This window comes from Danio aesculapii, chromosome 9, assembly GCF_903798145.1.
Source record: "Danio aesculapii chromosome 9, fDanAes4.1, whole genome shotgun sequence".
NCBI lineage: Eukaryota > Metazoa > Chordata > Actinopteri > Cypriniformes > Danionidae > Danio > Danio aesculapii.
The window spans coordinates 10,561,388-10,587,213 of record NC_079443.1 but is presented as its reverse complement, the minus strand read 5'-3'; the positions used below and the strand labels follow the sequence as shown (position 1 = coordinate 10,587,213).

Here is a 25,826-nt window from a genome sequence, read left to right as displayed (position 1 = left end):
GGGTTCAAACAAAGTATAAAATCTTTCTTTAGGGTGCAAAATTCCATTTATTCATGGATTTTTCTCATATTTAATTTTGTCTCTTTCTATTCTGGGCCGCAACAGAAGCAAGATTTTGTCTCGGAATGAAGGAAGACACCTGAGAATAGATGAAGCAATACAGAGGACACACAGAATGTGAATGGCAAAAACAGACACAATAAAAAGAAACTGACATTTACCTGAGACATTTATCTGAGAAGGACATTCCAATCCGAAACTTGGCCATTGTAAATGTTGTCTGGTTTTTAAGCATTGGTTGGCATTAGTTGTTTTTTGGTGTTGTTCCACACTGTTGGCTCTATATTATTAACTATTTTTACCCATTCTGTATATTGAATCAGTGACAGACATAATCAACAAGAAAGCACAGAGTGTACATGTTAATTTACAACCCAGACAGATGCCGACAAACACAATCATCAGTTAACAGTATGCCATTTCTCTGAAATTATACAACCTCACGAGCATCAATTCAGCATGTTAATTTGGCAAAAACAGGCTCTGACAAATAGCAGAAGAGACAGACTTCACACTGAACTGCCAATACCAGACAAAGTGACTGATGCTGTTTGTCTGTCAGCTTTTGAGTGTGTGGAGTGAATGGACCATAATTGAGCATATTAAAGGGATTCATTCATTCATTTTCTTTTCGGCTTAGTCCCTTTATTCTTTAGTCCCTTTAAGTCCACACAGAAACACCAACTGACCCAGCCAAGGCTCGAACCAGCGACCTCCTTGCTGTGAGGCGACAGCACTACCTACTGCACCACTGCATTGCCCTATATTAAAGGGATAGTTTATCCAAAAATGAATGTTTGGTCACACTTTATTTTGATGGTCTGTTTGTTGAATTTAAGATACATTGCCAACTAATTGTCATTAGATTATAAGTAGACTGTTAGATTGGGGTTAGGGTTAGTGTAAGTTTACATGTACTTGCAAAGTTTCTTATAGTCAGTTAAATATCTGTTGAAGGAGCAGTATCAACAGATATTAAGCAGACAGTCTACTAATACTTAAATGGACCATCAAAATAAAGTGTTACTGAATATTTACTATTCATTTATTTATAACTGTTATGTCATCCAACATTTAGGTGACTTTTTTCATCAGTGAAACATTTAAGAAGATTTTAGCTGAAAATGTGATCTGTGATTCATGAAATGCAAGTCTACAGCCCATAGCAATTAGCAAGTATATAGGCTAAACAGAATGAATGCCTGTTGCTCCTAAAGATACATTGAGGTATTTAGCAAAATGAGACATGCAGAATAAGAGTGATTATCCATTCCTTCATCTGGATCTGGATGGAGGTCAGGTAGCAGCATAATGGTAAGATTAGTTTAACATCAGCACTTGTTTCGCCATTCAGTGTCCCCCAGCCCATTATTCACTGTCTGAAAACCCATTCAGCTGAGTCTGAACCATGAGCATAATTACCCAATTATCCTACAAAAGTGAAGTGACTATAGAACAGTACTTAGTAAACGGAGTCAATGATGACTGTAATCCAGGTCATCACAACCTCATGCCGGGTCATAAGATGGAACCAAGTCAAGATTAGGTTTATTAATACTGTAAGAGTCTGAACAATGGGTTTACGTCAAGGGAATGCTGCAGTCATTAGTTCAAAGCAGCTTCCTAAGAAAAAATAGACAGGAGCAAATATTGAATATACAGTGGAGAATGAAAGTCAGAGAACAACCTTCTAGACATTTTGAGGTTACTGCCGTCAGGTTAGTCTTATTTGAATTTATCCTAAAAGGCCAGTCTTATAAGCATATTTTATGAGTTACAAAAATTCTGAAGCACCAATTTTTCACTCACCTTATTTGAGATATTTGAACACTAACCAAATATAGACATTCAATGGTGTTAATTTGGCATATGTTGGTTATTTCTGTTTATCTGAAAAACCCTGTTGAAAGCTGGTGAGGAACTGAAATCTGATATCAGGTTTTCCAGATGAAGGTCAAATCTATGAATCTTTTAAAGCAAGGTACATTGTTCATTCCGAGTCTGTGATTACTAGAATATTGCATTTTCACAATGTCACTCACTTAGGCCCAATCCCAATTCTGTTTTTGTACCCCTACCCCTTCCCTTTCCCCTTGAGTGTGAAGGGGAAGGGCTTCAAAATTCAAAAGAAGGGCCTGAAAAATCTCTGTTTGAAGGGGTATCTACTCCTTCCCCTTAGCCCTACGCCTTCCAGCTAAAGAGAATTGGGACAGGGGTAAAAGGAAGGGCTAAAGGGTAGAATTGGGATTGGGCCTTATTAAAGTCCTCCAAATGGGCTGGATATGAAAAGTTGACTACAGTAATGAAATAAACTTTCATTTATCTGCGTCTAATGAGATATATTATCCTTGTCATCAAACTGAACCCAAGGTGTGTGCATACATCAATGAGAGAGGTGAAGGTGATTATGAGTGTTATGGGTTTGTGGAGTTTGGCCTCTTTTACAGCAACATGACAAAGTGAATGCAAATGTTTATCAGAAGCTCCTTCAGCAACATGCAGTTCATTGCTCAATTAGCCAGCAAATTTCATGCGTGACAATGAGCCTTGTCACACAACTAAAAAGGTAAAGCAGTTCCTTGATGCTGAAATCATTAAAATAATGGTTTGGTGGCCAGAGCCATCACCTAAACCCGATTGAAAATCTCTGGTGATAAAGACATGGCTTAAAAAACCACTACAGTCAGTGAACTGCATGGGAGAGATTGAAGAAGAGAAGATCTATGATGTGCAGTGGTCATAGATGTACTGTAGTTCACTTCCTACTAATTTCTGATGATTGTAACTTCCGAAAATAGTTTTCCAGTCACCATGCTATAATCCTAGCTGTTTTGTACCTATTTTGGGTACTAAAACATATAGCCTTATGTGAATTTACATTATGTATGTTGATGTACTAAACTGAAGTATGACAAAAACAAATTACAGACTACTTTTTACTCAGGATGTCACATCATACAGGTTTACTAGAGCTACATAAATGCAAACTTAGCTCAGTCCTATGCACTGTCTACTCTGCACTTCTTAGTCTGCATTTCTTAGAGGCCCTGTGAAGTGCTTTGAAATGTGCATTTTTTTATTTAATATCTGTTGATACTGCTCCTTCAACAGACATTTATAACTGGCTTTAAGAAACTTTGCAAGCACATGTCAACTTACACTAAATCTAACCCCAACCTGACAGTTTACTTATAATCTAATGAGAATTAGTTGGCATGTAGATGCAATATAACTTAAATTCAACAAACGGACCATCAAAATAAAGTGTGGCCATTTATTGATCAGAAGATTTGACTAGACTGAGGTATGAGGTGGTGTCATTTCTGCTAAAAATGTGCAAAATTAAACAGACAAGATAATGTATGATTTCGAGAGCTGACAGAGGTCAGTTTGTGCAGCAGAATGATCTAAGTTTTGTTTGGATTGCATCATGCATGACTTCTAGGAATGAAGTGATGCAATACTTATAGTGTGTTTACACAGTTTACAAATACAGATATTCAAAGTCTGTTATAAAACATCCTTTTATTAATAAAGAGTTCTTTTTAACCTTTTTCTCATACAAATATTTTGGAAAAAACAAACCAAACAAGATTGTATTTTAGTTCTCACACATATGTTGATGCCTACTGGCCTGTTTCCACTGAGTGGTACGGTACGGTTTGGTTCGGTACTTTTTTTGATCATTTCCACTGGCAAAACGTACCTAAAAGCAAACTGTACCGTACCACTTTTTGGTCAGGAACTTTTAGGGAACCAAGCAGGCCAAAAGGTACCATTAGGCGGAGCTAGACGCGCAGCTGAACGCCGAGACATAAAATCATAATACTATATGCATATAACAACAAGCCATGGTCGACCCGAGCTCAAACAAACCTTGTCGTCATCTTGATGAACAGCCACAAGCCAAGAAGAACAAAATCCTGTCCTCTTTTTGTTTTACGAGGCCATCTAAAAGTGCGGTTTTACTTTCTCCAGAGAGCTTGCGATCATGTCTGTATTTGAAATAAGGAACTTCTTGAGCTGATGATAACAATGTGTGTGTGATTACTAAAGTGCTTGCGACATCTGATCCTTTCAGAAATGGACAAACGCAAGAGTGAAACACGAGAAAACAAAGGAGAAGCTTGACAAAACACAGGAGCAAATTGTTTTAGTTACCTGAATCAACCTGAAACCATGTTTATCTTCACCTTTTGGACTAATATGAACTCGTAATGACACAATTACTTTCTAACAAGAAGTTACATGTGCTGGTGAAGATTAAAGACAAATATGAGGGGTTTGCACTGACTGCGGGCTACATGTTCCGTGTTGTTTTTGAACCCAAATAAGGCCTAAATATATGCTGTGTGTAGTCTTTCTGTAATTGGTAACATATCGTAGACTGTAAGAAACTGTTTGTGTTTATATATTTGGCATTTATTTATTTATTTTATATAACAGCAGAAGTTACAGTAGGCTATTTCGCACTGTTACTGATCTGCAGTTATAATCAAATCATGTTCATAGAAAGGTTAGTAATGAACATTTATACACAAGTGTTTAAGTGTACAAAGCATCTGTTTTGTGAGAAGGGCTTCTCATATGATATGTGAGCGACCCGTACAGCTTTATTGTAGACATTTCCTTGAGCAAGAATGACGTCAACTGAAACTTTCTGTTGTACCCCATGCCCACCAAAAGGGTACCTGTCACGGTTGCAGGTTTGTGCGTCTTCCGCAGTGTCCGTTTTGTCACGTGGGTTTGTTTAGTTTTGGTCGTCCACGTGTATTTGTTATGATGGGTCACGTGTTATGACGGTACTCAGCTGTTTTGATTAGCTTGCCAGCTGAGGTTCATTACCGTGCCTATATCTGGGCAACGCTTCTATGTTTCCTTGTCAGTTCGTTGTGTTTGCTCATATGTGTCTGTCTGTGCTCAGGACTGTGAGGAGTGGCTGCTTGACCCTGTTCGTCTGTCTGTTTCCCGTTTTCTACAGCCCAGTATTCCTCGCGACCCTTGCTCATGTTCCCTGTCCTTACATTTACATTTACATTTAGTCATTTAGCAGACGCTTTTATCCAAAGCGACTTACAAATGAGGACAAGGAAGCAATTTACACAACTATAAGAGCAGCAGTGGACAAGTGCTATAGACAAGTTTCAGGTGTGTAAAGTCTAAGCAGCAAAGCATTAGTAATTTTTTTTTTTTTTTTTGTGAGAGAGAGAGAGAGAGAGCACAGTTAGTGGTATAGCCAGAGAGGCAGTTAAGATTAGGAGGGAAAGTGGAGACTAAACAGTTGAGTTTTTAGTCGTTTCTTGAAGACAGCAAGTGACTCTGCTGTTCTGATGTAGTTAGGGAGTTCATTCCACCAACTGGGCAGATTGAATGCGAGAGTTCGGGAAAGTGATTTCTTCCCTCTTAGGGATGGAACAACGAGGCGACGTTCATTCACAGAACGCAAGTTTCTGGAGGGCACATATATCTGCAGAAGTGAGAGCAGATACAAAGGAGCAGAGCCAGAGGTCACTTTGTAAGCAAACATCAGAGCTTTGAATTTGAAGCGAGCAGCAACTGGCAGCCAGTGCAAACGGGTGAGTAGCGGAGTGACGTGCTCTTTTGGGTTCATCAAAGACCACTCGTGCTGCTGCGTTCTGAAGCAGCTGAAGAGATTTGATGGAATTAGCTGGAAGCCCGGCTAGCAGAGAGTTGCAATAGTCCAGTTTGGAGAGAACAAGAGCTTGAACAATGAGTTGAGCTGTATGTTCAGATAGGAAGGGTCGGACCTTTCTGATGTTATAGAGTGCGAATCTGCAAGATCGAGCAGTTCTAGAAATGTGGTCAGAGAAGTTTAGTTGGTCATCAATCGTTACTCCAAGGCTTTTTACCATTTTGGATGCAGTGATAGTTGCTCCATCCATCTGGATTGAGAAGTTATGGTGAAGAGTCGGGATGGCAGAAACTTCAAGCATTTCCGTTTTCGCGAGGTTAAGCTGAAGATGATGATCTTTCATCCAGTGTGAAATGTCTGACAGGCAGGCTGAAATGCGAGCTGGAACCGAGGGATCATCGGGGTGAAAAGAGAGGTATAGCTGGGTATCATCAGCATAGCAGTGGTAGGAAAATCCATGTTTCTGGATGACTGTTCCTAAAGATGTCGTGTAGATAGAGAAGAGAAGTGGCCCAAGAACAGAGCCCTGAGGTACCCCAGTGTTTAGATGCTGTAGGTTGGACACCTCTCCCCTCCACGACACCCTGAAAGACCTGTCCGAGAGATAAGAACTGAACCATTGAATAACAGTGCCTGCGACGCCCAGTGACTCAAGCGTAGATAGCAGGATCTGGTGGTTTACAGTGTCAAAAGCAGCTGATAAATCCAGCAAGATGAGGACAGATGATTTAGAGTCTGCTTTAGCCAGTCTGAGATCCTCCACGACCGAGAGCAGGGCAGTCTCAGTTGAGTGGCCTTTCTTAAAGCCAGATTGCTTGTTGTCCATGAGGTTGTTTTGAGTAAGAAAGGCCAGGACCTGATTGAACACTACTTTCTCCAAAATCTTGGCCTGTCTAGTTTATTCTGACCTTGTCAAAAGAACTTTTACTTGCATCTTGGATCCTTCTCAGTATCTTTATTATTACATGACAGGTACCCTTTTAAGCAGTGGAAACGCGAGCCTGATAAAGGTGACCTGTACCGTGCCGTACCAGTCAGTGGAAACGAGCCATAACACTAAGCGCTTTCAATACGAAATATATTCAGATAATGGCAACACTTTACAATAAGGTTTTAAAAGATAACGTTCGCTAATGCATTTCCTAACATGAACAGACAATGAACATACATGCATTGCAGTATTTGTTCATGTTAGTTAACATTAGTTAATGAAAATACGGTTGTTCATTGTTAGTTCATGTTAACTCACAGTGCATAAACTAATGTTAAGAAGTATGAATTAGAATGTTAATAAGACATTAGTAAATGTTGAACTATAATAAATGCTGTGCAAGTATTGTTCATAATTAGTTCATGTTAGTAAATATATTAACTAATGAAACCTTAAAGTGTGACCCAGATAATAATATTCACAATATTCAGAAATGTGTAGCAGCAAATCATATTAGAATGATTTCTAAAAAACCATGTGACACTGAAGACTGGATACAATTTACTGAAAATATAGCTTTTCATCACAGGAGGAAGTTACACATTAAAATTCATTCCTATAATAATAATAATAATAACAATATTAGTAATATATTACACAATATTAATAGCATTTTAAAATGAAACTTTTTTGTTTAAGGCCATATGATTAAACTTTCAAAGCTGAGAATGAATTTAGATCTAATAAGAAATAATTCAAATGAAATCATTCATTCATTTTCGTTTCGGCTTAGTCCCTTTATTAATCAGGGCTCAAACCAGTGACCTTCTTGCTGTGAGGCAACAGCGTTACCCAGTGCGCCACCATGAAATCAATAAAATGTTATTAAAAATTATTTAACAAATCACACTTGAGGGGTTCTAAACTTTTATTCATGTATTTTTTGTTTTTCTGTTGAACACAAAACTCGATATTCTGTAGGATGTTGGGAAAAAAATTGCTATGAAAGTCTATTAAATACTATGAAAGTCAATGGCTGCTGCTTTTCAACATTCTTCAGATTAACCCATTTTGTGTTCAACAGAAAAAAGAAATTCAATCAGGGCTTGAACAAGGGATGGGTGAGTAAATGACATGTTTACAGCACATTTTTAAATGTTAGATTACTGCGCCAACATATAAATGAGCAAAATTCCTTCAAAAGAATATTCTTCATAAATAAAGCCATTTAAATGTTCATTATCCACAGTCTGACAGCATCTGCACAAAACCACACTTGTACAGCAACTACACTTTAATCCTTGACATTCAGTTAATGTGGAAACTAACCTAATTGGGTCCAAACTTGGAATTCTCCATTGACACAGAAATGCGTAAGAGGTGAATTTTTACGGCAACGCTCGGGTCGGAGTACACAAGACTAGGAAGCTATGCTGTGCTCTCTCTGGAGAACTTTGCACTCATTTCCCCTCTCATTTGCACATTATGACATTTTGGTCATCTGACTTTTTTTAAGCTAATAATACACTTGTAGATTTACCTTTTACAGTTTTCAAAGGTCGTTCACAACAGTTAAAGCGTAACTTTTCAGGGATGTGACGGAATCAAGGATTCCATTATACACTAAAAGGCAAGAAGATATTTATGTGATGTGGCAGTAGAAATCATAGCTAAGGATAAACAGAATTTAGAGGCTCATTGCTTTAACATAAGTGACCCCTGCAGGACATTCTTGGTGTTGGAATCAAGTAACTAACATTTTAGCATGTCAGCATTTGATGTAAAGGATCCCAGCTAAAGAATATTTAGAGAGGACACAATTTATAACTTTTTTTAGAGGGATATAAATAATTATATATATACACACATTATATTACCTGGAAAAGTCTGCACAGATGTCTGAATGTCTGTAATAGGGAAGAATGAGGCCGAAAGTAAAGTGGGACAAATGTAACAAAGTAAATTTTCTTGGAGCCCTTACAACATATGGTTTCCAGGCTATAACAGCACATTCAGCATGCAATATTACCACATTTTATTATTGTCCGAATTTCAGTTATGAAGTGCAAAAAGTTCATTACTGTAGTGGTCCTTTTTCCCTTACTACAGGTTGTGTTTCTCTTTTCATATGTCCCAGTAATGATTAATCTACTGGTTGTTTATTACAATACCACATCTATAAGTTTGCAATGTCTGAGTTTTGCCGTTTAAAAGTAAATCAGATTTGAATGGCAAGAGTTCCTGCAAGGACAAAAGTTGCACTGGTATGTCCCACTGCATATAGTCATGCCTGATTTTTCTCTTCCACATTAGAGTTTGCAGTGATTTAATTCACATGTTGCATAAAAAAAACTGTATGCATATTGCCAATAATAAGAATAAATATTCTTTGGTTACTTTGAATAATTTGATGGAACTGAAATTTAAAATAAAATGCAATTTAATATGTACTGCAAATATAAAAGACAAAATATGTTTACAGTTAACATATTAACTAGGTCATGGTCATATATATAATATATATACATATATATACATGCAACATAGTTGTGCAGCTCATTTTTTTAAAGATGTCGTTCCGACCACACGTTTTTGGATGCAGTGGTTTTCTGTCCCCGGATAGTGGGCATATCTTTGGTGGGGTCCAGCATGTTGATGTGGTGCTCATGGGCAGTGCATGTTTTCACTGCGATAGCATGTTTCTTGCGCAGCTAAGATCGCGGCTAGCTCTTGCAAAAGGGCGAACCACCCCTGTTGCCCCCCGCAAGTCGGTTGGAACAGTTAGGCAGATCTGAGGGTTACAGTGTGGGTCAGTACACTGCCCTCGGGCTAGCGGACCTCTCATTCCGCAGCGCACTCCATCCAAGCTTCGAGTGAGAGAAGCACTCCATCCGGATAATCGCTTCTCACTCGATGACACCAAGGACCAGATGTCCATCGCTGCATTGGATGGGCTCAGGTGGGCTGTCATTTTCTAATGACAGTTTGGACCTGCTCCCTCCCTCGGAGGTGGTGAGCAAGGTTCCAGATATCAAGTCAGATAAAATGGCTGTGCTAACTCAGGCTGCTTCAGCGGTGGGGCTGGAGGCTCCGCTCCTGGATCGGCTAGATTGGTGGTAGAGGCTAAAAGATAGGAAAACCCTCTAAGCCTCCTGTCACCTTCTTCCCAGAGGTGCACAGTAAGCTCACACAGAGCTGGAAAGCACCTTTCTCTGCCCAGTCTGTGTGCATTTCTGCCCTCACCCTTTCACGAGGGGGTATGAGGCGATTCCCCAGGTTGAGCATGCTATCACGGTCAATCTGCCCACATGGTGCCTCTTCCTAGCAGGGTCAGCCTCAGCTCCCGTCCAACGCGTGTAGGTTGTCTGCATCCCTCAGGGCCAGAGCCTACACTGCTGTGGGCCAAGCTGCTTCTACCTTGCATGCTTTGACCATGTACCAGCGCTACAAAATGCAGGCATTAGCTCAGCTGCACAAGGGAGGTTCTGATCCAGGCTTAATGCACAAACTACACACCAAAACTGACTATGCTCTGAGAACCACCAAGTTGGCTACGAGTGCCCTGGAAAGGACGATGGCCAGGAACGCCGCCTTTGGCTAATGCTGGCAGATATGCGTGACGTTGACACTTTACTTTCTTAATGCACCCATATCCCAGACTGGCCTGTTTGGCAACATCGTGGGTGAGTTCACCCAGGATTCACAATGGTTAAACAGCAGTCAAGTGCAATGCGGGAAGTCATCAACAGGCAGCCTCCCAAAACCGCTTCCCCCACCGACCCATCTACTTTGGCTGCTCTTTACTGAGGGTTCCTGTCTGCGACTCCAAGACCTGCTCTGCCTCCCAGCCCATTTCACCAGCTAAGCTGCAGCGTCGAGCACTACCAGTGCCCCCGCCCCAGGGTGCCACTAAGTCACCATTATCAGTCATCACCATTACAACACCAGGCTGCTGGCCTCATGGGAGGTGGCTACCAAATTTTCAATAAAAATAAAATTCTCCTTTCTCTCAGTGTGACAGCCCGAACACTGCTAGCATGGGACGCTAGCACCGCTGGTGCGTCAGTGATTGTGCCAATGATGCCACTCGTGCGGCTGCTGCTCAGCCTGTTGTGATGGCTCATTCAGACAATCAAACTTGGCTATTCAATTCAGTTCGCCAAACAGCCCCCTTAAAGTTCACAGGCGTGTATTACACCAGGGTCAGGCGTGTCCATCCCTGACTTGTGTGAGGAGACTGCTGTCCTCCTGGCAAAGGATGCAATTGAACCAGTCCCTCCGGTCAAGATGAGGTGCGGCTTCTACAGCCCGTACTTCATCATACCCAAAAAGAGCAGTGGGTTACAACCAATCCTAGATTTGCGCATTTTGAACCACTGCCTTCATAAGCTGCCATTCAAAATGTTCACGCAGAAGCGTATTCTTTGGTGCATCCATCTGTCGGTGACTGTCATCCTGCTGTGTAGCCACACCCTCAGCCCTTGGATGGACCTTGCTTTTCAACAGGCCGGCATGCCTCTACAACAAATGTCCAGGCATGTCGTCATCTTGACGAATGCTTATGGCATGGGCTGGGGGAGCATGTGTTTCAAGCATGCAGCTGCAGGTCCTTAGAGAGGAACCCGGCTGCATTGGCATATCAATTGCCTGGAGCTGTTGGCAGTTTATCTCGTTCTCCGCCATTTTTTACTGATGATCAACTGAAATCAATGCATACCATTCACATCCCCGTTCTTTTGGCAGCTTACACACTGGGGAGAATGGAGGCTCCACCCCGGTTAAGGTTAGCTGATATGGGAGCACTTCGGAGAAGCCTAGGTCGACCTGTTGCCCCCCCTCGGCATGGACGCACTGGCCCACACCTGCCCTGGGGCACGCGTAAATACGCATTTATCCCAGTGAGCCTAGTTGCACAGACACTGTGCAAGATTATTGAGGAAGAGGAGAAGGTCTTGATAGTTGTGCATCTCTGGCTCAACCAGACCTGCATATCAGAGCTCTCTCTCATTGCGACAGCCTCTCCCTGGCAGATCCCTTTGAGGAAGGACCTTCTTTTGCAGGGACAGGGCACCATCTGGCAATTGTTCCCAGATCTTTGGAACCTCCAAAAGTGTGATCTATAAACAAAGTGTTGAGGACCTAGGTGACCTACCGGCTTTGGTGGTTAACACAATCACTCAGGCTAGAGCATCATCTACGAGGCATGCCTACGTTCTGAAGTAAAGTCTGTTGGATGGTACAGACTTCATTCAGATGCGCACTCTGGATGGTAGTACCATGGAAAGGCATAACCACATCATCTGGTTCCTCAGAGGTGCAAGGCGGTTAAACACATCCTCCCCCTCTTATGCTCTCTTGGGATCTCTCTATAGTGCTTGGGGGACTGGGGAGAGATCCGTTAAAACCACTAGACTCAGTATCCTTGAGATTTCTGTCCTTGAAAACAGTTCAACTGGTCGCGTTGGCATTGGTCAAGAGTGTCACAGGCTTGGAGGCAATTTTGGTCTGTGATTCATGCCAGACCTTTGTAGAGCTGCGGGCTGGGTGACACCTGATACATTCGTGTGATTATATATTTATATAAGTGGAGCAGGTTTCCTCACATGTTGGTGATAACTCTGGTGAATGAGGTAACTTGGTTTGGTGTTGAAACAAGCTTGCTGCTCCTTTCTCTCTAACACTGGGATACGTGCATCTTTCTTACTCTGTTCAATTAAATTCCCAATTTGGCGAAGCCTACAGAGTTCCTCCAAGGCCCCCAGCACCTGACTCGTTGGAGGAGTCGGGTGCCAGGCCCGTTATGTTGTTGACATGCCTCTTCTGTTAGCCCACGTTCTGGGGTTCAGGGACTGCTAACCATCCCTCCCCACTAACCATCCCTCATATGTGTACTTCCACTTGCCAGGGCTAGTCCATCTGTCTTCTGCCACCAGGTCTCCCCACCTGGGCAGCAGGTGACCGCGGCAGCATCCTTCCGCTTCTGGATTGGCACGCTTTCCCAACGTTCTATTGTATGGTTACTACGTAATCCTTGTTCCCCGAGAGGGGGAACGAAAGTGCCATGTTTGATCACTAAAGTGGTTGCACCTTAGCTGACAGCTTAGTTTGGATCTTCAGCTTAAAAACGTGCCAAGTAATACGCGTCTGGCTGCTTTATACTCAGCTAATTGAGATTGCTGCCAGCTGTGTTCACTGAGCACTCCCAATTCATTGGCATTTCATTGGCTTGTTTTATTTCTCTTCAGATCATTTGCCTTCTGGCGAAATCCCCATAGTGGAAGTTTTCATATAGCATTGGAGTTCCTCTCCTGCTGGGGAACAGCTTGTGAAGTTTTCCATTTAGCATTTCCATTCGTAGTAACTGTTTCATTCTCCAGTGTTATTTAGATAAACCTCCACCGATGCTCTTACGAGTTTCCTTCTTCTGTTGTGTGTCCATTACGTGGAACAAAAACACCTGCCACAGACAAGTAATCTACCTAACAATCTAAGCCCACCACCACCACCCCCTTCCTCTTGGAAGGGGATCTATTTCTCCATCCATCTATCAATCCAGGAAATACCTAAACAGATCAGAAGTTTACAGTCACTGCTGAGATGCGATTCCCATTTCTCCACATGCCCCAGCCTAATCTGCAAAAGACAAAAACAAGATTAACAGAGCTCTACATGCTGGCTGAATTCCAGCAATAAACAAAGTGTTATCCTGTGTTCTTCAGATAAATCTCCACCGATGCGCTTGTGAGTTTATCTAACTCTGTAAGCCCACCTCCACCCCCTTGCTCTTGAAAGGACATCTGTAATTGATAGGTTACACCTGAATGGGGGCGGGTACTTTCACTTTTCACTGCTACCCTCCCTCACATCTGCTTCAACTTCAAACCAAACTAAGATCGGTGTGGTGTTTCTTATGGCAGGTTTTTATCCTTCATACATGTGGAGAGATCGAGTTGATCGACTTGATAAGACAATATGTCTTGACATAACCCACACAGATGTGACTTAGTAAAGTCTGAAGTCATGTATCGTTGCAACAGGCTCATTGTGAAAACGTAGCCCTGCGGACGTTTCTGGAGACAGCGAATTACGTAGGCGGAGGTAAGTATGGCTGCATTTCATTTCTTTAAACGAATGCTACGAGGTGGTGTGACGCTGTTCCTATTCGCGCTTACCAGCTGACCGCTTAACTCCATATGGACGGCATTCCGGCTCAACCAGTTTGTCCCGTTAGCGCGCTACATACGTCGGCGGTTTTGAGATGCAGAAGAATCTTTGAGAAGTTTGAAGAATATTGTTTCATTTGTTATTGCACAATACATCACCATTAGCACTTTTTGTAAGAGCTAAAAATTTGTTAAATATTGTTGTAAAATATATGTTTGCATTGAATCCTGCAGCACATGCAGACAGTTTGGGTTTGCTGTAATTTTAACCAGTGTTGCTTTTTTGGCAAGTGATTTTGACATTTATTCATTCACCGTGCACAAATTCTGTTCAATAACAACAATGGTTATTTATGATATGATGCATTGTATGAATTCTTGATATCAGATTTGTATTTTAACTAAATATATTTATAAAAAGTTATACATGTACAAGTACAAAATACAAAGGTGGTGCAAATGTTCATAATTTTAAGAAATCAAATAAATAAAATCAACAACTGAATTTAAACGGCAGTATGTGGTGAATAAAAATCAAAACAGCTTGTTATGCAATTTATTATACTCACCTTCCACAACACTGCAGCAGCATGGCTACAAGACCTGTCAGGGCCAGCTACACAGGAACATCCAGTTGTTTCTACTACTCCGTTATTTTGTAACATAATCCATGCGATGTAGTTGGGTTTATTTACAGAATGACTACTGGCTATACCTCCGCTTTCAGTAATGTGAACTGCTGCTGATGTTTATGACAAAGGATGCATCCGATTTTATTGCTGTGCAGATAACCGTATGCTTTCGTGTTTTTGTAATTTCTAAGCTTTTTGCCATCTACACCCTCAGACAAAACAAGATAATTGAATATGTCAACATATGGGACTGCTGGCCATCGTTTCATATCATCAATCCAGGAGGAGGCACAAATCAACATGGGATGAGGAACAGACAGAGTTTCCTCGTTTACGGTCTTTAAGTAGTCTTGATCGTGCTGCCACCGCAAACTAATGTTGAGATCTTGTTGACATTGCGGACATTTCAACTAGGTAAAACAGGTAACAACCATCGTTTCAAATCCGTCTAAATAGCTAATAAAAATAATAAAAATAAAATGCAAACGCAATTCATTGATCTCAAATGTGAAATGGAAGTTCGTAGCATTCTTGCTATGCGTACGCGCCAAGCTTAATGGGTAATTTCGCGTTCCATGAAAAAGGTCTACAACAAATAACAATCTGCGAATGCTAAATAAGACAGCAAAATACACATAAAGCATACAAACAAAGAAAAATATTGTATCCATGGGTCTACCAACCTGACAACATAACAAATGGCATTCTACGATTACAAATAGGCTACCAAAGAAGATAAAAATACACAAACTAGAATTATATATATATATATATTTATTCAAAATCCTAAAACTGACAAGTCGACAATATAGCAATCTCCATTCCTACCAGCATTTGTTACAATCTACAGTCTAATCGAACAAATGCGTGGAAAAACTCATATAATTATAAGAATTATAAAATACGACCGAGATAAATACTAAAATCTTTAGTCTCCTTTAGTAAAACACGCGAAACGACCATATATAAAAACCTAAAATGATACTTTTAGAGAGATCTTTACATACCGCTCATGTCAGCGATGGTCAGACACTTGATGCAGTTACTCTTCGTCATCAGATGTTTTTCGAACACATTGTTTTTTTTTTAGAAACTAACTATATAATATAACTAGAAACTAACTATATAGTAACCACGCCGGCGCCATATTTAATCATCTTAAAGGTCCCGTGTGCGATTTCCGTGAAGCACTGTAGAATATAACAATAATAATACTTCTGTAAAGGATTTGTTTTCCTGTAAAACTATCTTTTGTGTATATAAATAATAGCAACTTTGATTCTCAATTTGAGTCCATTTTGCATGCATATACGTCTCATTTTTCAGGCATATAATAAATTAGTCTGTGTAATCTCTAACATAAAATATAGTTAAGTTTAAACATTGCTAAATAACACTGAAAGGTTTTATCAGATCCTTATATTTTTTAATTATAGGCTATTGTTGTTGTTTTATCAAATTTCTTGTATAAGCAAAACATGAATTTTGACTTAGTATTCAATGTGTTAACTGTACATTTATTTTATTATTAGATTAAATTGCCAAGATTTATTTTTTCTGTTATTTTTCAATTCTTGAAATGATTTTTTTTTGTGTGTGTGTGTGCTGATTCACTGTTGTCATTTCCCTTTTTTTTTGTTAACAGCCTTTAAGTGTCGTTTATAAGGGATATAGAATACATAAATAATCCTCACTTAATAAAAAATGCATAAATAATTAGTAGGAATAATGCACACAGTAACTTCCCTCCTGATTTATTACGATGTACTTGTCTGAGGTGTGTTTTCCTGTTTCTCCACATGCTCCATGCCAATCTGCCAAAGAAAAAGATATCAATATATTTAATGTCAATGCATTTCTTTGGAAACTTCATTGCGCAATCTGTTTCATCATAGAGAATAATGTCTTTATTCTAGCTTGACCATTAATTAATACACTTGAAGTAAACGAAGTAAACGCATTTACTGGGGCACTGGCCATTATATTGGGTCATTTATACACAATCCTTTTTTTCAGACTATTTTTAATGTTTTCATTTATTATTATTATTTCCTTAAAACATAATAGATCAGTGGTAATATGCAGCAAGTCTGTGAACAACTCATATGACGGCTACCAGGCTATATACCAGGCTATATTCATATAATTTTGCAATATGATACATTTGAACTCTCTGCATTCTTCAGACACAAACAAATTAGGCTACTAGGAGTTGTGCGTAGTCAACAGTCTTGTTTTCCTCTGCATTTTTATATACCACAACTCCACTAAACCCATCTAAACCTGAAATAACACGTGCAGAGTATGTTACATCCTTCGAAATGACCGTTAAAGTCTTGCTGACAGACGCCACCACGCGTCGTGCAACTATAAATGAAGATTGCGCGGCCTTGTGAAAAATATTCATACGTAACAGCTTCAGTGATGAATATTAATCATATTTTGCTTTGCTAGACACTCGATTGGAAGGTTACGCATCAACGTCAGCGTAAATACATTAATATTCATGAGGTAGGTCTCCGCCATTAAATCGTCACTGGTCCTGCACAACTCACCACTACTACTAACAACACCTGAGTAACTTTTCTCAGCAGCCTTTATTTTTTTTTTATACAAAGGCCATAGCATAGGATAATTTTTAAAGTAGATTTATCATATATCTAACAACCTCCTAAATGCGTTTGAAAAGATGCTGAACCCTTCATCAAACGGCGAGTCGTCTCATGTTGTGGTGAACTATGTTGAGGAGTATCTGGAGCTGGTCGAGTCTTTGCCTTTGGACCTACAAAGATGTGTGTCTCTTATGAAGGAAATAGACGCCAAATATCAAGGTGAGAGATTGCAGAGAATTTCACGTGGCAGAAGTGTAAGAACAGTAACACTGCATTGTTTGAGCAACGGGTGTTAGATGTCACACCAGCTAGCTGGCTAGCGGCTAACTGTTAACGTTAGCACGTGAAACAGGCAAGTTTGAAACAGGCAAGATTGAGAGTGCAAAGATGCCAATTTATCAAATATATTAGGTAAATGCGTTTGCTATTGTTGTGTACATTATCTAGAGGTTTTATAAAATCGTCACATATCCTGTACGGATGGAGTCTGGCAGCGTCTAGCGCCACCAAACTTCCTGTTACAATAATCACGTAGCTTGAAATCACAGCTGTGTGCTGATGTTGTGTAAATAGGATTTGAAAAATCGTAGAAACAGTATATACACAAACCACATTGTTAGCAACTCTGAGTAACGTTTCTGCAAAACGTGGTAAGACATTACTGGGAGTCATTACAGGGGCTATTTGATTTCACGAATTGTTTTTATAGTAAAAAAGATTGAGGTAAAGTTGGTTTTATATTTCCACATTCAAACTTTCTCCTTGATAATATAATTTCAGAAAAGTATTCTTTGTAAATTCTACATAGGGAATCATATTAGCAGCCAATGACCATCAAAGTACAACATTGTTCAAGTCAAATAAATAGTGCGCTAATGTTGTTTTGAAGTCATACTTGCATGCGATTCAAACCGAATATTCAAAATACCATGGTAAACAATATAGGGAGCATGTCACAACTTGATACTGAACGAGTGTGCCAATATAAAACCAACTTTAACTCAACTTAAAAAGTTAGAAATCTCTTGCTGTAGTAGTTACACACACACACACACACACACACACACACAAAAACATTAGTTTAAATTTTTTACCAAGGTTTTTTTTTCTGAGGGGTTTGTTCATGTAATTAAGAATTTTATAACAAGATTGATTGATTAAAGTATTAATTCACCCCAAAATAAAAAGTCTATTAATAATTACTCTCTCGTGTCATTACAATCCCCCGAGACCTTCATTCACCTCAGGAACACAAACTAAGATATTTTAGACAGCAACACTCCAGAGAAAGAACCAAAAGCATTGGCAAAATATTCAACATGACTTCAGTGGTTCAAATTTAGTCATATGAAGCTCCAAGAACACTTTGTGCTTCAAAAACCAGTGACATGTTGTTAGGGTCCCTGCTTACTTCAGTCAGTATGACATATTGCTATTAGAGTCAGCAGTACAACATGCAAGCTTCGTATTGCCTGTAATACATCCTGATGCACACCCTTAACTAATGCAGAAGACATAGGGAAAGTCGTTTTTACAACAACAAAAAAATATATAAAATGAAGTTAAGTGTTCTTAGAGCTTTGTTTGATTACAGTTGAACTACTGAAGTCAGATTGAATGATCATTTTCTTTTCTTTATTTATAATTTTTTTTGGGGTTTTCACCTTTATTAGACAGGACAGTAGAGAGTATTGACAGGAGAGCATAGGGAGCAGAGAGAGGGGAAGGATTGGCATAGGACCGTGAGGCGGAATCAAACTCGGGTCACCGTGAGCACCGGAGTGCATGTGTCGACGCAATAACCACCACTACACCACTGGGCCGACATACGCCTCATTTTCCATTTAATTATGAAATTTAAATACTGCATTTTAGTGACGTTTTAAGCATTATTCTGAATTAGCTGTCGGATGGTCATCATAGCCACACTTTTTGACTATTTTAGCCAAAATAGTATTCAAATCAATTTTAATATGGGCCACTTTTGGTGCTTCACAGCTCTTTATTGGTAATTTTTTGCTTCAAGAATAAGGTTCAAGATTTAGAATAAAAGTTACTTATTAAATAGAGAAAACGTTTTACAACTATACAGCAGCAAAAGAAAAATTATCTTATGGCAGATTGTATGTTTTTGTTGCACTGCTGGATGTTGGAATCGTTAAAAAAAAAAATGCTAGCATTAGCCAAAACCGAACTGAAGTCACACCGAAGCAACAGCCAACAGAGGATTCTGCTTGGCCTTAAAGCCTTTTCGATGGGTTATTTTCACCATGATAACATAGCAGTCAAAATAGGACAAATTAGCTCATGTATGGGACAAATTCTGCACCTTTGTCAATGAGGGGTGGGTCTTCCGAACTACTCAAATCTCCCCCTGGCTAGGCATGGGACGATAACCGTTTTCAAGGTATTACCCCGGTTTGGAAAAGTCAAGGTTTTAAAACCGCCTAAATTTTCTGCAATACGGTTCCTAAGGTATGTGTACGATTTTTTTTATTTACGTTTTTTTGTTTGTTTTTTAGGACAGCAGTATCTTTGGCAGAAAAAAATATCCAAAGATGCTGTTTTAAATTGTAAAAAAATCGTTTTTTGAAACAAATGAAGATGGCAGAAGTCAATAATTTATTTAGCCTGACATGTTTACTCTTCCAAAATATTTTAAATGTTTCTTAAAATAAAATATATTGTGTTCAAAGGGGGGTTTTACCCAGAGATTTAAAAATAACTTATTTTAGAGTAGTAATCACAATACCATGATACTGTGAAACCGTGATATTTTTATCCAAGGTTATCATACCATCAGAATCTTATATCAGCCCATGTCTACCCCTGGCTACGGATTTTGAGTGAATAACCCTTTAAAATGATATTAAAGATGTATAGATTAACACATTGTAGCAGTGCATGTACAATTTTTATATTGTGGTCTGTTACAGTTACTACTTTTTAAGTAACTGAAAAAAAATCTATTCTAACTATCAGTTATTATGATAGAACTAATTATGTTAACATTTACCATATTTTTTACACTATTCCTGGTGTGCTGATCATACAGAAATCCTCAACGAATTGGATGAGGCTTATGAAAAGCACCGACAGGAATCCGATCCAGTCCAGAGACGTCGTCTGCTCCACTGCATCCAGCGCTCGTTAATCCGCACAGAAGAACTCGGAGATGAAAAGATCCAGATCGCAGGCCAAATGGTGGAGATGGTGGAGAACCGCAGCCGGCAGCTAGAGTGGCATGGCGAGCTTTTCCAGGCCTGCCAGGACTCTCCAGAGAGCAGCGTTTCTGTGGGCAGCACCCCAAGTGCCGTAACAACCACAGCCATGACGCCGATTTCTGCTTTAGTGCTCTCGGCCAGTAAACCAAGTGCAGATCGGAGACGAGAGGAGACCCCGAGTTCAGTTGACAAATCTGGTGGGAAGCGTTCGAGAAGGCAGAAAAATGGCTCTGAGAATCGGGAGAACTCTAATTACAGCTTGGAGCACATCGAGGATGTTTCATCAGGCACACCAAAAGAAAAGAAGCCTAAGGCATCAACCACATCATCCAAAAAGAAGAAGAGGTCCAAAAGCAAGCAGGATCGAGAGCCGTCGCCGACAGACCTGCCCATTGATCCCAATGAACCCACTTACTGCCTGTGTGAGCAGGTGTCCTACGGAGAGATGATCGGTTGTGATAATGACGAATGCACTATTGAATGGTTTCACTTCTCGTGTGTTGATCTGCATCATAAGCCCAAAGGGAAATGGTACTGTCCCAAGTGCAGAGGAGACAATGAGAAGACCATGGACAAAGCATTGGAGAGGTCTAAAAAGGAGAGAGCGTACAACAGGTAGTGTCAGGTACATCTCCTGAAATTTAAGAGTTAAGCGTTCAGTTTTGAGAGGCCTGTGATGTACTAGGTCAATGGTTAGTATATCTTTTAGGGATATATTTCTGAGGATTCTCATCAGTTTTTGTGGTTATCGATGTTCCACAGCGTTAGGAGTATCCTGTTCATCCTACAAGACCACAGTGCATTTGTTATGTTCAGCTACTTGTATTTATGTCTTGCGTAACTGTACATATGTTCATGTAAAATAAGCCACACTGGTCAGGTCAGAGTATTGTTGCATGGCTTTTGTTCATTTAAAAAACAAGCCCTTACAATATTGATAACGTTATAAAAAGGTTCCATTAGTTCCTGCATTTGCAACAGTATTTATTCATTTTTGTTAATATTAGTTGAGAATTACAAAGTTCATCGGCTAAAATGTTTCATTTGTTAGCATTAGTTTAAAGGATTGTTCATCCAAATATGAATATTTACTTATGCTCAAATGGTTCTGAACTTTCTTCTGTCTAACACAAAAGAAGGTATTGTGAAGAATGTTGGAAAGAACAGCCATTGACACTCATGGTAGGAATAATAAAAATGTCAAATGTTTGCTTTTACTCCCCAACATTCTTCAGTTTATTTCCTATTGCGGTTAACAGAAGAAAGAAAAATCCGTTTGGATTAAATGTAGGATGAGTAAATAACAGAAGTTTCATTTGTTGGGCAAACCAATCCCTTTAACAATGATAAACTCGTGTACCTGAGATGGCAAGCCATTTTATAAACAGAAGTTACAAATGTGTTGCTTGTTGTCAATGTATTTACTATCTTTAATTGAGAGCTTTTTGTAAAGTTTTAGCGTTAGTTCAGGTCCACTGTGGACCAAACATTTTGTCTTCAACACTTCTGTCACATGATCAATTGTGCATGTTCTCCAAGTTTTTTCATAATAAAATTGTGATGTTTCACCTTAGAATGTATAGCAAATTCAAATTAGCAATTATTAAAAGGAAAGATATAAAAGCACTAGTGACTCATAACCGTAGGTTCACCTTTTATTTAAGTATTTACAAGTGCTGGAAAATGAGATTGCCAACCAGTGCAAAATCTGTACACAAAATTCAGATGTGACTTGTATATACAAGAGATCAGTAGAGGCAAGGACACACTCAGGCATTCATGCATGTAACAGGGCAAACATCTGCAAAGATCAAGGGCTTGAGGGGAAAAAAAAACACCTGAAGACATTATTTCACTTGATTGGACTTGTGATACAAGCCATTAAAGGAGGTTACACAGCTTTTGGAGAATAATTTTTTAATTTAGCAACTCCAGCAAATCTCTTTTTTTTTTTTTTTTACCAGTAAATATAGCTATATTTTATACTCCACACCATATTGTCATTTTCTGTCAGCATAAATTGGTATTTAATATAAACTCTCATATCTGTCTACCAATGTCTGTTTTCAGTGCGAACGAGAAAAGCTCACCACTCGTGGTAGAACACTTAACCTTCTGACTAAACCAACACAACAAACACTAATCCAGTAAAATGGGAGCAAAACAGAAATTTAAAAAGGACACTTTCAACGGTGTTAAGCAAAATTATGATATTAAAATTGACAATGAAGCATCAATGACATTATCAACACTACTATGACTTCAAGTCTCTTAGTGAGTCATGTATCTGGATTAGACCGCCTCCATCGACTCATCCATAATGTGTTTAAGAGATGCTATCGCATTTTGCAAAAGAGGACAATTACTGCATATTCATGCCAGATGCAAAATTAGTCAAGCATTGTACACCAGAGATAACTTCCCTCTCAATGATCTTAATGAGGGTTGAAAATCAGTCCAGGCAAAAATGTGGGAGAAAAATAAAACCAAATAATCACAATCTTGCATGAGTAAAGTGCATAAAAACTTAAAAATGGAGATTTGAAAAACTATCCTCCAACAACAGAGCCAAACAAAAAAGGAAAAGGATGTTTGAGTGAGAACGTGGTTTATGAATGTGGTCAACTGTCCCTCCAGCTCTGCTCTACAATCGCTGACACCCGCTTCTCATACTCCCGTTTGTTTTCTTGATACAGTTGTGCTGCCTGGCTGTTTGCAGGGCTGTTGGGATTTGGCTCATCTAGAAGGGACTGTAAAGAAACAGAGGGCAAATAAAATCTAATTTTAGGCCTCAAGATCACAACAGGAAAGCAAACTTGTAATAATTAAAGCAAAAGTAAAACATCATTTACTCTTTTAACCACAAATCAGTACCTAAAGGCACAGTTCATCAAAAGATAGGATTCTCACCATTTACTCACTCAAATACTGTGAAACTTAATGGGTTTATTTTTACACGTTGAACACAAAAGATGTTTTAAAGATTCTTGTAAGCTAGTTTCAATTACAAACCATAGCAGCAAATGGAAATACTGCGTGTTCAACACAAACTTAAACAGGTTTGTGACAACTGAAAGTTGAGTAAATGACAACAATTTTCAGTTTTGTGCCCTATTTGAAAGGGCACACAGTAGACAATTGTCAATGTAAAATATTTCCCACATGCTACATTGAAATGACTTTCAAACAAAATGACTTAACATACCTGGATTGATGTGAGAATAGAAGAAACATCATAAGTAGGACTCCACCGATTCTGAAGAATATCTAGGCAGATACTGCCATCAGCATACACTGAGGAGACAAGAGGAGAGTTAGAGTTACACATTCAGTCAGAATGCAAGCCTGATCTTTTTAATGTTAAAAAAAAAATTAAGAAACTAGCACAAACTAATTCTGTAAATCACTCTCAAACCAACAAAAATACACCAGTAACCTTAATTTTTTCCTTGAACATCTTAGGAGTTGATGCATTTTTGCGAATGATAATTTATTGTAACATTAAATATGCTAAGCTAAATATTTCTACTGAAATTTGTTTACTACCATTTATATACTTTATTAATAAAAATAAATAAAGCTTCCAACTTTGAACAGACTATTAATTTCAGATTGACAAGAAGCATCACTCACCATTGGGATGAAACATCTTTGAGACGAACCTCACTGTCGGAGGCTTGTTTGGATATTCCTCTGTGAACTCAACTGTGAGTTTGAAGGTACCTTATGGGCAAAGCAAATATCTTTAATTTCATTACAACTTTTATCAATTTACTTTAAATACATTTCACCACATCTGCATAGGTTTGGGTCAGCAAACAGAAACTTACCATCTTCAAAAGGTGTTCCCTCTGGACTGCATGTAAAAACAAGAAACAAAACGTGGATAAATTGCAGATTAATTCACAGATTTAAGGTCGCAATCTACTTCAACTGAAACTGAAGAGTAAAAGGACATTTGAACAAAATTTGTATGCGATTAATCAAAGTTAATTTGACATTTGTATCAGGACTTTGGTTTATCCATGTCAATTGTGTAGGTGGGTGTGGCTACACACTCTGTGACTCCACCTCTTTTGACTTTTCTATCATATAAAAACAACGTAAAACATTATATTAAAAATGAAGTGCTATTGTAAATGAGCAGTGCTAACACTGTGCTCTGCTTTGTATACACATTTTCTAATAATTTAATTTCCCCACTCCAATTATTCTTAACATCCATCCATCCAAATATACGTATTAAATGCAGTAAAAACAGTAATAGTGTAAAATAATCCTTTTTTTTTAAAATGCAGTTCATAAATGCAATCTATTCTTGGGTGGAAACATTCCCGGAAGATTGTTTTTAATGCTTATACAAATAATAATAATTCTTGCAATGTTCTATGGATGGTTACCAAAAAAAAGTTCCTATTTGTTTTCCCTCCCAATATAAACAGGATTTTATATGGGGATGTTCTGTGTTTGCTAGGCAGTTATACTTTATTTTCCAGTCCTGTTTCATGTGTATATGTAATGTATTCCATCATTAAAGCACATAAACTGTGTAATAATAGATACTATTCATACACCTAGCCATTGTCCTAACCTTATTCCACGGAGTAACATCGTGCTTTCTTAGGGAAGTACACGTAGTTTAAAATAAAGCGTAATCCACATTTCATGCTGGGAAAATGTCAGTTTCAAAGCCCCCTCATATTTCGATGTTTTCCATCATGAGGATCTCCATTACAGGAGCTTGGACTTTGTCTTTACTCGATCAGACATATTTGCTCTCGGCTTACCCGAAAATAACTGCATTCCACACCATGATGTTGTTCTCAGATGGAGCTCCACTGACGCCGGCTGGGGGATCCTCCTGGAGCCTGAGGGACCACCACACAACACATTAAAACTATTTCAGTGTCAGTCACATAAATCTATTAGAAAATACCTAAAACATAACATGGCAACGTTTGGTTAATTTCTAAAAATGTTCAGACACTGGCTAATAAAAAAAACAACGATCAGACAAGTCAAGCTTGAATAACTTCTCTAACCGGCTCGAACTAGCTCGCTAGCTAACCAGCTAAAACAAATGTAGAGTTGTAAAACGAAACATTACAACGTGAATAAGGTAGTGTAATGCAATCGACAAACTCACAGCAACATAAACAAGGTAAATTACCACGTTTTAATCGTGTATATTACGTTAAAACAATCGGCTACCGACTTAAATGTTATGAAGCTAACTAGCTAGCCAGCTATTCCATCAAAACAAACACATCTCACGTTATCGCTGTACAGCAACTCACCGTTTAAAATCTCGCATGAGTCGCCTTCTAGCTGGAGTAGACATCTTTAACTACACTTAAAAAGCGTCGGCGCTCTTTTTTTAGAGCCTTATTAAGAAATCCTAAGGTAACTGTATTTATCACAACAGCGATGATTAATATTCCTTTCCGAGTACAGGACGTCTTTTCACGAGACACGAATATACCACCTGTCCCACGTAGGGGAGTTATTTGCGACCAAAAACATAAAGTCATCGCGCAAAAGGTCCTATAAT

The 25,826-nt window shown here is 39.0% G+C and overlaps 2 protein-coding genes across 2 annotated transcripts; one reads left to right on the top strand and one right to left on the bottom strand.

The window, feature by feature from the left end:
* The first annotated feature begins 16,962 nt into the window (after positions 1-16,962).
* Positions 16,963-21,843, top strand: ing1 (inhibitor of growth family, member 1). Its single transcript, XM_056464769.1, has 2 exons — positions 16,963-17,270; positions 20,107-21,843. The coding sequence occupies exons 1-2, from the start codon at positions 17,129-17,131 to the stop codon at positions 20,892-20,894; spliced, it is 930 nt and encodes a 309-aa protein (XP_056320744.1). The 5' UTR covers positions 16,963-17,128; the 3' UTR covers positions 20,895-21,843.
* Positions 21,844-21,917: 74 nt separating this feature from the next.
* On the bottom strand, positions 21,918-25,738 carry ube2al (ubiquitin conjugating enzyme E2 A, like). Its single transcript, XM_056464770.1, has 6 exons — positions 25,573-25,738; positions 25,063-25,143; positions 24,106-24,131; positions 23,909-23,998; positions 23,481-23,569; positions 21,918-23,025 (listed from the first exon to the last, which is right to left on the bottom strand). The coding sequence occupies exons 1-6, from the start codon at positions 25,614-25,616 to the stop codon at positions 22,897-22,899; spliced, it is 459 nt and encodes a 152-aa protein (XP_056320745.1). The 5' UTR covers positions 25,617-25,738; the 3' UTR covers positions 21,918-22,896.
* Positions 25,739-25,826: the final 88 nt, after the last annotated feature.

What these genes read in the sequence shown, in the direction of transcription:
- ing1 (XM_056464769.1), top strand. Translation starts at nt 17,129, where the DNA reads ATGCTGAACCCTTCATCAAACGGCGAGTCGTCTCATGTTGTGGTGAAC. An exon ending in AATAGACGCCAAATATCAAG is followed by an intron (nt 17,271 to 20,106) that starts GTGAGAGATTGC and finishes CTGATCATACAG; the next exon opens with AAATCCTCAACGAATTGGAT.
- ube2al (XM_056464770.1), bottom strand. Translation starts at nt 25,616, where the DNA reads ATGTCTACTCCAGCTAGAAGGCGACTCATGCGAGATTTTAAACG. An exon ending in TGGAATGCAGTTATTTTCGG is followed by an intron (nt 24,132 to 25,062) that starts GTAAGCCGAGAG and finishes TTTTACATGCAG; the next exon opens with TCCAGAGGGAACACCTTTTG. An exon ending in GGGAACACCTTTTGAAGATG is followed by an intron (nt 23,999 to 24,105) that starts GTAAGTTTCTGT and finishes TTTGCCCATAAG; the next exon opens with GTACCTTCAAACTCACAGTT.